The sequence below is a fragment of the Sturnira hondurensis genome, unplaced genomic scaffold (assembly GCF_014824575.4).
Source record: "Sturnira hondurensis isolate 20B ecotype Veracruz unplaced genomic scaffold, ASM1482457v3 Scaffold0004136, whole genome shotgun sequence".
Lineage (NCBI taxonomy): Eukaryota > Metazoa > Chordata > Mammalia > Chiroptera > Phyllostomidae > Sturnira > Sturnira hondurensis.
The window spans coordinates 29077475-29090955 of NW_028076767.1; the positions used below are offsets into that span (position 1 = coordinate 29077475).

Genomic DNA, 13481 nt, shown 5'->3' on the forward strand with positions numbered 1-13481 from the left:
GTATTAACACCCCGGGGGATGAACTTGACTGTCCTGCAACTGAACAGAACCCAACCTACACAACTGCCAGTGTCAGCCACTGGATGATGGTCCAGTAAGTTGCCCATCCTACTCCTGGCCTGGGTGGAACAGATTCTTCCTGACACGGGTGCTGTGAAGCGACAGCCCATTCATTCCTGCCAATGGAAGGGGACGTCTGCCCACGAGGGCTGCAGGAACAAGTATCTTGACCTCTTCCTCCCCACTTTGGACAGCCTTGTTAGTGCCCCCGTTGACCGCACCCAGCCAGCGGTCAGAGGGCAAAGGAACCAAGGTGTTAGGGCTCAGACTCACGGCGGTCAGCCCCCTGTGAAGGACAGCGGGTAAAAGAAGGGTGGAGAATTATCTGGAGGGGAAACGGGAAGTGTCAAGCCCGCAGAGCACGGAATTGCGATTTATTATCACTTTGACGGGCAGAGAGTTGCCAGTTAAAGCACAGTTAACCAGGTCAATCTGAATTTCAGGTAGACAACCACTATGGGCGCAGTCTAAGTACGTTTAGTGTAAGGACAATATGTCCCAAGGACACTAACCCCATGTGTGCTGTTTATCTAAAATCCACACTGAACCTGGAGGCCTGTATTGTCCTTGGCTACACCTGACAGGTCAGCATGGGAAACCCCTAAAGGAATTTAAAGCAAAGGGGTAACCTGGTTCTAATTTAGGATTTAATAAATACATTTATTTACAAAATCAAGACCACTTTAGATTATTATCAATAAGTTCAGATGATTCGAGGGCATATAAATATGTTCCAGGAGCATTTAGACACATTCATAAGGTGAAGCCGCCTCCGTCCAGGTAAAGCGGTTGATGCAGGTGAGAGCCTGGACCGACCCCAACCTGGCCAGGGGGACCCAACCCTGGTTGGGGTCCTGACGGGACCCCAACCCGTCTCTGCACTTCCTTGCCTTCCCCTTGGCATAGTCCTTCTCTGTTGGTGGAGGCCTTTCATGGCCCACATTTCATTCTGTCCTTACTCCATTCCCGTGTGGAAAGTAGCTGACATCATCGTCATTATGCAACTGCAGAAACAGGCTCAGAGAGGTGCAGCAATCCACCCAAGGTCACACAGGGAGGAAGCAAAAGGGCCAAGGTTACAACTGAGGTTTGTGCAACTCCAAAGATCTTCCCTCTCTTCTGCAAGCTTGTCTGTTTTTCCACGTGTCCACTATGCAGTAGGCCTGTGTGCCCATGCTGGGTGCTGGTCTCGGTTCCGGTCGTAGCTCCGCTGGAGCCGGACATAAAGGTGGCGGACCCTCCTTTCCTCCTGCGCCCTGAAGAAGGAAGCCGCGATGGCGTGCCGCAACCTACGGGCGTAGGTCTCCAGCAGGACCGTGGACCAAGCCATGAGTTGCAGGACCCCCGCGGCCAGCGGGGCGGCAGTGTGGGGGCGCTGGGCGGGCAGCAGAGGGCAGCTGCGGGAGGTGAAGCGGAGCTCCCACTGGAAGGAGTTGTGGGCTGAGAGGAAGGGGCTCTGCTGAGGCGGCTGGTTGAAGAGGAAGGGGATGAAGTCCAGGACGGTGTATGCAGCCTTCACAAAGGACAAAAAGGCCAAGTCAAGCCACACGCTCCCCAGCCATTCCCTGGCCCCCGCCACTTCCCTTGCCGGGCTGGGCAACCTTCCCTGCCCTCATCTGCAGCAGGGACACGGAAGTCATGCTTGCCTTCTGGGGTTCAAGGAGGATCATAGGGGATCGGGAGTCTGAAGACAGGCTTTTTGCCAAAGGAGAAACACCATGCAAACGCTATTTTTTTGCAAATGCTATTTTTATTATGACTCTTTTTGAAGACTAATAGTTTATCTTTCTCTTCAAATAATTCACTCTTCAAAGAATAGTTTTTATTATTGCTCCCATGTAGAAAAAAACAAATTCATGCTTCTGGGGCGTGAAATCTCTGTTGAGCCCGCAGTGGCTGAACACTCCCAATGTCTTTGCCGTCAAATTCACACCCGCCTCTGAGGTCCAGCCCAGCCTAAGCCTCGTTTTAAAGATGGGACCCTAAGCTCATGCAGTGGGTGCATGTCCCAGGGGACAGCCCCAGCCAGGGCGGGTCCTAACATCCTCTCATAAACATCCGGTTCTACACTTTCCATGAGTTAGGATGGAGTGAGGAAGAATGGTGCTTACAACAGGGAGGTCAGAGGTTAACCCTTTGAACTTGGGAGTCAGACTTCCCGGGTTGGATCCTGGCTTGACCCAGAGCCCATTTCCCTATTGGGCTCTGTGCTGGTCCCCGCAGTACTTTCAGGGGCCTATAAAAATATTTCATTTTCTTTTAAAATTAGAATTTAAAATTAACTTTTCAGTGGAAGAACATGTTTCACTGTATACTATTAATACACATTTGCGTTCATCCCAGTGACGTCATTGCTATTTTTAATGGGGGAAGGAGCTCATGCAAGCAAGCGGATGTGCCGAGGCCACACAGAAGTCCCAGCGCAGCCCTGGTTCCACCGCTTACGGGCTGGGTGACTGTGGGCAAGATTCCTAACTTCCCTGAGCCTCGATGTCTTCCTCGGTAAAGTAGTGATGCTCGCAGTTTCTCTCTGGCAGAGTCACAGGGACAATGAAATGAGCTATCTTATTTCATCAGTTCCGGGTTCACATTTTTTTACCCCCACGTTTGGACTTTGAAATCAAGAAGTATCTTCCAATCAAAAGGACTCATAACTACTTTCAGCGCTCATGCCCGTCCCTGCTCTCTAAGAGGGTCGGGGTGCCAGCATCCAGCGGCAGCGTTGGCGTCCGCAGCTTGGAAGAAAATGCTGGAAACGAGGGTGGAGCCTCAGCAGTGCGCGTGAGGGCACAGTGAACATCGTGGCGTGAGGGGTGGCGGAAGCCCGCAGCTCAGCCCCTCATTCAGAAAAGTCAGGCTTGAGTGGGAGGGCGTTTTAGGAAAACAACCAAAATGACTTCACTGTTTTTCTTGCTTTCTCTACATCAAAAAGTATGATGAAATAAAGCTATGTTAAAAATAAGTGAACGAGTTTACGTGAATACAACTGAAATTCTGAATGGTGAGAAGGCATCGGGCAATGGCTTCACTGGAAGCATTTTCTGTCCCAATGGCACCTGAAATGATGGTGTGGCTTGTAATTAATGGCCTCGTGGACACGGGGAAATGCAGCGCATCAGACCGCACACTGAGGGCGTTGCCTGGCATTTCCTTATGGTAACCTGCAGCGTTTCATAGTATCTTCCAAGCTTAAATTGTATTGTGGTGGAAGAAAAACTTTGTAAGGCAGTACATACCCTTAGGACCTAGAATGTCCTCTCATACATTCCTAGTCCATTCTATTTCATTAAAAAGTGATGACCATGACCCCTACATTGATTACATTCATTTCATGCACTTTGAAGAACACTTTCTTGCATTAAATAAGTACTCAATAAATGTTAGCTATAATATCACTAGCTCAGAGTCTGACACTTTGGTATGTGGCATGCGATGGACCTTTGTGTGGGATCTCACCATAAAAATAAAACACGAGGATCTTATGGCGGCAGGAGTTCATGAACGTGAACCTGCCCAGCCCTGCCACTCACAGTGGGGCTGGATGAGTGTGGGCCAGTACCCCAACATCTCTGAGCCTCCGTGTCTTCATCAGGAAAGTGGCCGAAGAAGAGACTGAAAAACCACAACTCTTGATGAGATAGTAAATATCTAAGAGTAACTCGATAGTAAATATTTTACGTATAACTTTTAAAATAGTAAGTAATTTCGGCTCTGCTGACCTTTCAGTCTCTGTTGCTACAGCTCAAATTTGCCTTTGGAGAACTGTGTTCCAGTAAAAGTTAATTTACCAAATAGGAAGCTGGCAAGATTTGGCCTGTGGGCCATAGCTGGTGGGCTCCTGATCTTGGCCCCTCCTGAGCCCTGGAATGCACAGTCTGATGTTCACAGATGTGAGCTATTAATAATGGCCAATAATTATTAAACATCTCCTGCGGGTCATGGTGCTTCCTAGGTACTTCCAGGGACGATCACATTGCAAGCTCCCATATAGGGAAAGGAGGATGGGTCCAGTCTGCATGAGTGAGAAACGGGGGCTAGGACATGCTGCCACATCCCCGGGTATCGGTACTGTCACCTGCAGTAGGGGTCAAAGCAGAGCGCCCTGTGTCGGGCCGGAGTGGGAATTAAGTTCATCTGAGGGTGCCCCAGGGTCTCAGCCCTTCCCAGGGCTGTGACTCGAAGGTAAGTAAAATTCAATCGCAGGCCAAGGATTTGACGAATTCTGCCCCTTCCCGCAAGGAAATGACTCTATACCTGCCTTCGCATCACCACACTTACATCATACTTGACCATGAGTGTAACGGGCACAGCAGGCAGCTTCTGAGCCCAGTCCACGGCGGCCTGTGCCAGGAGGAAGGTCACGTGGTCGGTGGCCACCGTCACAGCTGTGGCCATCAGGAGCAGGGTGAGTGGCCCCAGCCTCAGTAGACAGCTCAGCAGCTCCCCCTGGGACAGCCTTGGCCAAGCTGCCCGGAGCAGCCAGGCTGGTGGAGACGCCAGCAGGTGTGTGGCCCGGGCCTCTTCCAGCTGCCGGGCCAGCTGCCACGTAGCATAGATATTATCAAACTGCAGGTCGGTCAGGTAGCAGTGGAGATACCAGGCTGAGTCCACTAGGAGGCCAAGCATGAAGAGCCCTGTGACCACCCGCTGGGTCCCCAGTGCTGCTGCCCGGGCCAGGGACTCCACACCAGAGAAGTCCTCCAGGACCTGCTGAGTGACCTGAAGCATATGAAGCCGGAAGACAGAGCCATTGCCCTGGGCCTGGAGTGTCAGGCCTTGGCCAGTGGGACCCAGAGTCCTGGACACTGCGTGCAGCTGGTGTGTGGTGTTGAGCAGACTCTCCAGGGAGCCCTCAGTGACACACCTCAGCACCTGTCCAGCTGCGCCCACATTGGCCAAGACGTTGGGCACCACGGTGACAGCCAGGGTGGCGGTGCTCCAGGACAGGAGCAGACGGCGTCCCTGCTCTGTGCCCAGGGTGGGCACACTGAGGGCAAACAGGCAGCGAGCCGGAGGCACCAGGCCCAGCCCCAGGAAGACCAGGAGGCCACCGACAGTGGACACCATGGCTGAGGGTCCCAGAGGATAAAGCAGTGAGGACACTAGCCATTGGTGGGCCAGACCTGCAGCCACAGCAGCCAGGGAACCACATAGGAGGAGCTGGGTCAACAGCTGGCCACAGCTGGTTGGGACAGGCTGAGAGAAGGCAACCCAGGCAGCCTGAAGTGGGACAAGGACCTTGGAGAGTCCCGAGTGCCAAAATCTGCACCTGCACACACAAAAATTAGGGAACCTCTATCAGGAGGGTTGGGAGTTTGGTGTCTGCCCATTGTCCCTGCCCCACAAACCCTTCACCTGCTAGCAGGTTCCACCCCATTAGCCACAGGAGTGGGCACTCTTCCTGGGTGGGCCAATCAGAGTAATCCATCTCAAACCCACATGACCTGAGCTGAACCAATCAGAGCCTTCCCCAGGATTATTCTCACTGGAGTTGTCAGGGAAGAGCCCAGTTTCCACACAGTTCTCACGAAGATGTGAGAATGAATGTTGGAGCTGTCTGTGTCCATAATTCCAATTTCGTGAGGCCAACTGGCTCAAGGGGATGAAAGAGTCATGAAGAGAGAAGCACAGATGAAAGAGAGAACTAAAGACACTGTTTCACTGTTCACTCTGTATAGCACTGAGCATTCCTTAAGTGTGGACTTAAATGTCTCCTCTACAATTTGGAAGGGAGGGCGAAGAGAAGGGGAGAGTGGATTAGTTTACCTCTGAGAAACTTTTCTACTTTATTTTCCTTATAGTTATTTATTCCGTCAATATTTATTAAGCAACTACTATGTGCCGGCCACTGGAGAAACTGGAATGAGTGAACAGACAAGAATCCTCGCCTTCTAGAACGTATACTCAGGACAGCAGACGAATGGGAAGAAGAGGTTGGATTCTGGACACATGTTCCTGGAAGAGACAAAAGGCCGACAGACTGATTGGCTGTGGGTGTGAGACAAACATGGCCAGGAGATTTGGTGGCCTGAGCAACTGGAAGCATGGAGGGGGGGGTCGTTTCCTGAGGCAGAAAAATCTGTGGTTAAAGCAGGTTTGAGTGGAGTGGGGAGAGGAGGAATGCAGGTAAAAGGCTTGAATTTGAGTTGCCAGTTCAGCCATTCAACGGAGATGTTGAGTATGTGGTTGGAATCACGAGTCGGGGACTCAGAGGAGAGAGCAGGCTAGAGATACAATGTTGGGTGTCGCTGGTTTACTGATGGTATCTAAAGTCAGGGGCAGGATGAGATTCCTCAAGACGTTTGTTGGCGAGGAGGAGAGAGATCCAAGGACTGAGCCTTCGCGCTCCAGGGCTAGGAGTTTGGGATATGAGAAGGGACGAGCGAAGGAGACCGAGAAACCAGCCATGGGGTGTTTGAACAGCCTCATAAATACAATGTTTCAAGAAGAAAGAAGTGACCAACTCCGTCAAAGGCTGCTAATGGGTCAGGAAAATGCAGTAGCTGGTGGACGAACTGTAACCAAGAGAGTTCATTGAAGAGGGAACAGTTCTGGCCGGTTTGTAGATGGGAGATCCAACCAAGAGGGGGCACACTGATGAAGGGGAGGCTCCCTGCAGTGACCTCCTTGTGGGTGGCAAAGGTCAGACCAAGAGCACAAAACCTGGGGTTGCTCTTAGAAAGCAGCAGGGGCCGTTCACTCTTAACAGGTGGGAAGGCGGAGGAAATGGGTACAGACGACGGTGAGTGGACAGGCAAATTGGGCAATTATAGATCATATCATCTGATATACACGGAACACAGCAGTGGTTAAAGGCGCGACTCCAGACTGCCTGGGTTCAAATCCCCTCTTTACCACTCACCGTCAGTGTGAGCTCGGCTGGGTTTCATAACCTCTCTGTGCCTCAGTTTTCTCATCTGTAAAATGGTGCAACGAAAGTAGTATCTCCTAGGGTCATTTTGTGTCTGGAAAACCGCGTCATGTCAGCTATGATCTGTTACTAAAGCAGCCACCAGGCAGGGACTTGGTCTCTGATCACTGACATGTCCCAAGTGCCCAGAACAGTGTCTGGTGTGTAGTGGGCGCTTCATGAATAGTTGTGGCTGTGGCGTGTTTGCTTCTGTTTGCTCAGGGGAGTGGGAAGCGAGGCCAGCACTGATGGTGGGGATGCTGGAGGAGTTGATGGCAGCCTGAAGTTAAAGGAGGAGATACAACGTAGGTGTCCAGGAGAGTGGGAAAGGAAATGAATTAGGGAAATGATATACACGTGGATGGCAAGAGGCACTCCCCTGAGGCTAGAGATCATGAATTAGGGCCTTCCCGGGCCCCGAAGTCATTTCAATTTGGGGCTAGACACCCCTCCTACGCCATCATTAGTGTTGGAAACCTGGCAGCTGTGAAATACTAGCCTCTGTAAACACTATGGGGAAGGAAAGCCAGTTCTAAGTCCTAACAGGTGCCAAGGCCCGTGTTAAGGGTTGGCCACGAGGCTTGCAGCTGCCTTTACTGAGCACTCCCTCCGAGCCACCTACAGCAGCAAGCCCTCTGTGTGGCTTTTCTCCTTCAGTTCCCACACCAGCCTGGTAGACCATGTTCTCACTGCATTTCCCAGACGGGGAAACCGAGGCTCAAGGAGGTGAGGATCTACCCAGTCCTGCTGCCAGGGAATGGCCGAGCTGAGACCTAGACCATTCCCAGAGGCCTGACTGTTCTCTTGTCTGTGGCCCCCGTGCCCAAGGTCCCCAGGCCTACCCGGTCCTGACGAGGTGCTCAGCTGTCCCCCAGAGAGTCCTCATGCCTCCTGAATAGGAGAGGAGCCAGCCAGGCGGCCTCAGGCAGCGACGACAGGTGGAGAGGAAGTGGGAGGAACTGAGTCCTCGAGCACTCAGGGAAACCCTGTCACTTCTGCTTTCCTGCCCTTGATTAAGTCCTCCTGGTCTCCTTGTCCCGCCCCGTGGGGCCCACCTCCCAGGGGGCTGGGCAGGCTGCCTCCTCCTCTTCAGTCAGGCAGGCGTGGGTGGGAGGTGTGGGAGGAGAGAAACAGCCTTTTCCAAGGGACAGCTCTAGTCCTGATGACGGGAAGGTGGCATTAGCCCCATTTCACAGAGGAGGAAACTGAGGCTCGGGGAAGCCATTTGGCTCCCTGGTGGTAGGGTAGTGCTGGGACTCGAAATCTGCTCAGCTTCCTCTTTCCCTCCCTGTCCGTAGTTACGTACCCTAACTCTTAGGGGGTGGGGACCCACAGGAGACCCCTGGACTTGCGCCAAGGCTCTTCTCCAACCATCAGTGGCTCTGGTCCTTCGCTCCAGCTCCCTTCCTGTCTTCAGCCCAATGGGGACCTGGATTCAAAGCACAGCGGCATCCCTCCCAGGCTGTGTGGCCTTGAGCAGGCCACCTCATCTCTCTCAGTCTCACCTTCCACCTCTTAAAAGATTATGATGATAACAGTTAACCTTTACAGAGCACTTGCTTTGCACCAGACATGTTTCTATTCAAATTCATTGAGTCCTCACATCCAACAACCCTTTGTGGTAGGGACTGTTGTGATTGCCATTCTTTGTTGCAAAAAAATGGAGACCCAGAGAGTTAAGTCCCCTCACCAAGCCATTGAGCTAGTGCGAGGCAGAGCTGTGATTTACATCCAGCAGTCCTGCCCCGCAGCCAGCTGGTCAGCCCCTGGGCTCTGCTGGGTGGAGGTGAGTCCCAGGACTCATGATGACCTTGTAGTGCTTTCTGGTACTGCAAACAATAGGTGCTCAATAAATGTGTATTTCCTATATGCAGTCGGCTGCAGTCATTGCCTTGCAGGTACACTTGCAGCTGTCCTCTCCCAGCACCTCTGTGCCCTGGCCCTACCTCTGTAGGACAGCTTCCTTAGGAGGTCCCCACCCTGCAGGAGGGGGCCTGTCAGGGTTGACCCTTCAGTGGCATTCTTCCCTTATAAGGATGCATTGCCTGGGTCACTTGCTCAGGCCTGGAGGAGGATGTCCTGTGACCCAGACAGGAGAAGTGACACAGTTGAATGAGACACTTGTGGCCCTCAGAGAGCCTGCCACCCTCCCCAGGTTGCAAGCCGCTCCAGGAAGGTGAGCCAGGCACCAAGGGCAGGCAGAGAACTGGGCACCTAGTGCACCAAGAGCGGTAACTGTGTGTGCCCATGGGGATGGCTAGCCAAGGTCAGGAGCACAGCGGCCCAGGTGGAAATGGCTGTGCCCAGCCATGTGCAGACGCCTTCACAAAGGACAGCTTCTAATCTGCTCCCACCAAGGTGGGGAGCCCCTTGAAAATAAGGCCCAGCATTACCAGATTTTCCACACACCGTGTGTGCTGTGTGATCTTGGGTGACACACCATCCCTCTCTGAACTTGCATGGACTCTGCTATAATGAGAATACCAGCACCTGCTTCTCGGGGTTGCTTGAGGGTTCCATGAAATATGGTATGCAGAGTGTCCAGTAAACAATAGATAAATGCTCCTGCTTGCCCCCTCTCACCTGGCTAATGGCTGTGCCTGAGCGTGTCCTGGGCAGCTCAGACCTAAGTGTACAGGCCTCTGGGACACCCTGGCCAGGCTCCGCCCACACAGGAAACTTCAGGGCACTGTGCTGGTCAGAGAGGAGCAGTCCTGGGAGACACCAACACTGCCCAGTTTCTGCTCTGGCACCAGGCAGCTGACTGGGGAAGGCCTACGTGGGTCCTTTCCTGATGGCCTCTGGTGGGCGTGTGAGGTTGGGAAGAGATGGAGACACAGGGAGGAAAGGGGTGGAAGCTATTTTTGACTTTTCTCAGCACACGTAGGCGGTCACTTCTGCCTATATAAGGCTAACTCGGCTCCAAGGCCCATAACACCCGGAAGGGGCTTCTGAATCACCAGAACAGAATCAGCTTTGTTGGGAGGGGAGGTTTCTGGGTAGAGGATTCAGAGCCATAAGACAGGACCGGAAGAGGAAGTGGTAAACCCTCAGATCTCAAATCAGAATCAGAGGTATATATAGTATGAGAGTCACCAAAGTTTACAGCCTGTGGGTGCAGGATGTCGCTGCCCCGAAGTTGGTTTGGCAATATGGAGCCGTGGCTGTTATCTTCCCAAAGAGACAGTGCTGTCCAATAGAGACAGAATGGGAGCCACATATGTAATTTAATTTTTTCTAGCAGCCACCTAAAAAGTGAAATTAATTTTAATAACAGATTTTGCTCAACCTCATATGCAAAATAGCATCCTTCAAACATGCAATCAATAGAGAAATTATTAATGGGGTAGCTTACATTCACTTTTTTGGGACTGTTATTAAAGTCTGGTGTATGTTTTATACTTGTGGCCCCTGTGAATTCCAGCTAGGTGCATTGCAGTTGCAAGTGGCTACTGTATTGTACAAGGCAGATGCAGATGATTTTCGTCACCACAGGAAGTTCTGCCGTGACTGCTGCCCCAGGGCATTAGAACCTGTGACCACTAAAGCCGAAATGGACCTTCTGGATCATGTTGCTTAGGAGTCAGAGAGTCAAGGCCTTCAGAAGCCAGGGAGGTGACAGAGTCAAATGAAGAGAGCCAGTTAAGACATTAAGGAGTGGTGGGGATTGTGGCAAACAGGAGGTTCTTCCTCCAAACAACTGTCAGACAGCAATGAGATTGCATATTGCCAGATCTTTTGGTATTTTCTTTTCCAAGAGAAACATAAATTCACGTTTTAATGTGAAATCTCCTGAACTTAAAATATTAGCAATAAACAAATAGTTTAAAACTCATGGAAGACGGGGGAGGGCTGGAGGTGATTCTGGGGACCACTACTCTGAAAGCTCTGATATGGTCTCGAGCTTCTGTGCCAGGCTTTCTCAGCTTGCCCCTCCAGACACAGCCATCCCTCGCTCTTCCCTGCCTGGTGTTGCCAGAGGTGGACCTAGATGGGCTGCAGCGAAGGGTTTTCTCGCATTTTAGCTTCTGCTGGTGTGATGGTTCATTTTATGTATCATCTTGGCCAGGCCCAGGCATGTAGTCAAACATGATTCTGGATGTTCCTATGAGAGTGTATTTGGATGAGATTTAAATTTCAACCAATGGAGTTTAGGTGAAGCAGACTGCGCTTCACCAAAATGTGGTGGGCCTAGTGTAATCAGTCGAAGGCCTGAATAGAGCAACAGACTGCCTTCCCCTGAGCAAGAGAGAATTCTGCCAGCAGGCTGCTTTTGGACAATTTCCTGGGTATTCATACATTCACACACATCCCCCTGGTTGTGTTTCTCTGGAGAACTCTGACTAATACAGTTGGTACTCAGGAAACTCAGGGAAGTACAGTTACTGTACTTTCCTGTACAGTTCCCTCCCTCCCACCTCCCGGGCCCACGCCTTCCCTTGTGGTTTCTCAGTCCTCTGCCCACACCTTGTAACCAGACCTTTTGATAAACTGTCCTCAAATCAGCTGGTTCATGTGCTTATTAGCTCCCTTTGAGACCCTGACTACGCGTTTTTACCTCTCGGAGGAGGCAGAAACCAGTGTGAAACCGTAAAGGGTCCTAAGCATGTCGGGGGTGGAGCCTAGTGCGACCCAGCCCCCTGACGTCACCATTCAGTGACTTTGATACCCATTTTTCTCATTTACCATCAGCGCTTCCATTGCGCTGCCCACTGACTCTAGACAAAGTTTTTTGATAGCGGGCAAAAGTAGGTCGGCAGTTGTGAGTGTGCGAAACACAGAGTTTATTCTCGCACTCGCCTGTGTTAATGGTTGTCATTTTCCATGCGAACTGCTGTCAACCTACTTTTGCCCCACTCTGTGTGCACCGGAATACATGTCCGTCTGACCCCTCCCTGTGCCTGCTCTTCATCGCTCCTGGAAGCCGTATTTCTCCCCGTGTGCCGCCTCTACATTTCATTTAAATAGTGCCACCAGGAATGGTCACCCAGGTCGCCTCCAGCTCATTGGCTCCTCAAACAACAGTGGCACAAATGTCCCCTTATGGGGGCATTCAACCTGTTGGCGCCTCTGGGCCACACTGGAAGAGTTGCCTTGGGCCACACGTTAAATACACAAACACTAATGAAAACTGTTGAGTGAGGAAAAAAAGGTTTTAAGTAAATGTACGATTTTGTGCTGGGCCGCGTTCGTAGCCAACCCGGGCTGCATCCGGCCTGCAGGCTGTGGGTTGGACACCCCCGGATCTCCGTAGGGACCGTTCTGCTGGGCCCTAAACCCAGGAGCAGGGTAACGGGGCACAGGGAATGCCGACAACAAGCCCCCGGCTGCTCGCTGGACTCACAGGGGCAGTTCGGCGTCTCCCCAGCAGGACACGAGGGTTTCCGTTTCCTCCCATCTCACCCGGCCTATCGCCCGCTGTTCCAGTGTCGGCCAGTCTGATTGGATGAACATGCATTTGCCTGACTACCAGTGGGTTTGGGCATTTCTTTGTTAACCTGCTGGCTACCTAGATGTTCCTTTTCAGAACTGCAGATTTATATCTTTCACTCGATTTTCTCTTGGGTGTTATGGCTGAAGGCTTCCAAAGATGATGCTAACCCTCTTGGGCCCTGTACACGGATGCCACCCCTCCCACATACAGTCTAAAGGGTGGAGTCTATTTCCTGCCCTTGGACCAGGACAACTTGTGATCTGCTCCGACCAACTGAATATGGAAGAATGGATATCCTTGGACTCCCGAGTCCAGACCCGAAGGAGCCTTGTAGCTTCTGCTTGTGCCTTCCTGGGTGCCTGTGGTCATATAGAGGTCCAGGCTAGACTCCTGGAAAAGCCACATTACCCTGGGGGGCACACAGCCATTGCTGACATTCCAGCTCCAGCCACACTCCCAGCTGAGTGGCCCTGACCACGGCATGTGGAGTGGAGACGAAACCATCCCTGCAGAACTCTCTCCAAAGGCAGACACCTGAGCCAATAAATTGTTGCCTTTTAAGGCCCTGATTATAAAGGTGATTTGTAATGTAAACGCAGGTGACCGAAACAGGTATTTTGTTTGGGTTTTGTCTCTCCCTACGTCCTCTTATATTCCAGATGTGAGTCCCTGGTATGTTTCCAATGACCCTGCACCACCCTTGCCATCCCCCATCCCCCACGAGCACCAGGCTGACTACTTTCGGCCTCAGCCCAGTGCCGCCTCCTCAGAGAAGTCCTCCCTAACTGCTCTGGCTGAAGTATGAAGTCGTCTCTGAACCAGTTTGTCACAGTGGCCAGTTTCACTTTCTGCTTAGCACACATCATGACCTGGAAACACTTTGTTGACTTATTTATCTGCCTGACTCCTCCCCTAGGATGCAAATGCCATGTGGTCAGGGACAGCGAATGAGCACGTGAGAAATAAACATTGTCCAATGAACAAACAGAAGAAGCGGGAGCCCAGAAATGAACCAAACAGACCCCAGATCAGAGGGGGTGATTGCTTTCCCATTAATTCTGGTAGAGGTTCATTTAC

At 51.8% G+C, this 13481-nt stretch overlaps 1 protein-coding gene across 1 annotated transcript; it reads right to left on the minus strand.

Moving 5' to 3' along the window:
* Nucleotides 1–936: 936 nt before the first annotated feature.
* OCSTAMP (osteoclast stimulatory transmembrane protein) lies at nt 937–7890 on the minus strand. Its single transcript, XM_037044202.1, has 3 exons — nt 7813–7890; nt 4339–5329; nt 937–1573 (listed from the first exon to the last, which is right to left on the minus strand). The coding sequence occupies exons 1-3, from the start codon at nt 7854–7856 to the stop codon at nt 1211–1213; spliced, it is 1398 nt and encodes a 465-aa protein (XP_036900097.1). The 5' UTR covers nt 7857–7890; the 3' UTR covers nt 937–1210.
* Nucleotides 7891–13481: the final 5591 nt, after the last annotated feature.

Coding starts and splice junctions, on each gene's coding strand:
- OCSTAMP (XM_037044202.1), bottom strand. CDS start 7,856: ATGAGGACTCTCTGGGGGACAGCTGAGCACCTCGTCAGGACCGG. Junction 5,330..7,812: donor GAGCACCTCGTCAGGACCGG/GTAGGCCTGGGG, acceptor TTGTGTGTGCAG/GTGCAGATTTTGGCACTCGG. Junction 1,574..4,338: donor CACTCATGGTCAAGTATGAT/GTAAGTGTGGTG, acceptor TCCTTTGTGAAG/GCTGCATACACCGTCCTGGA.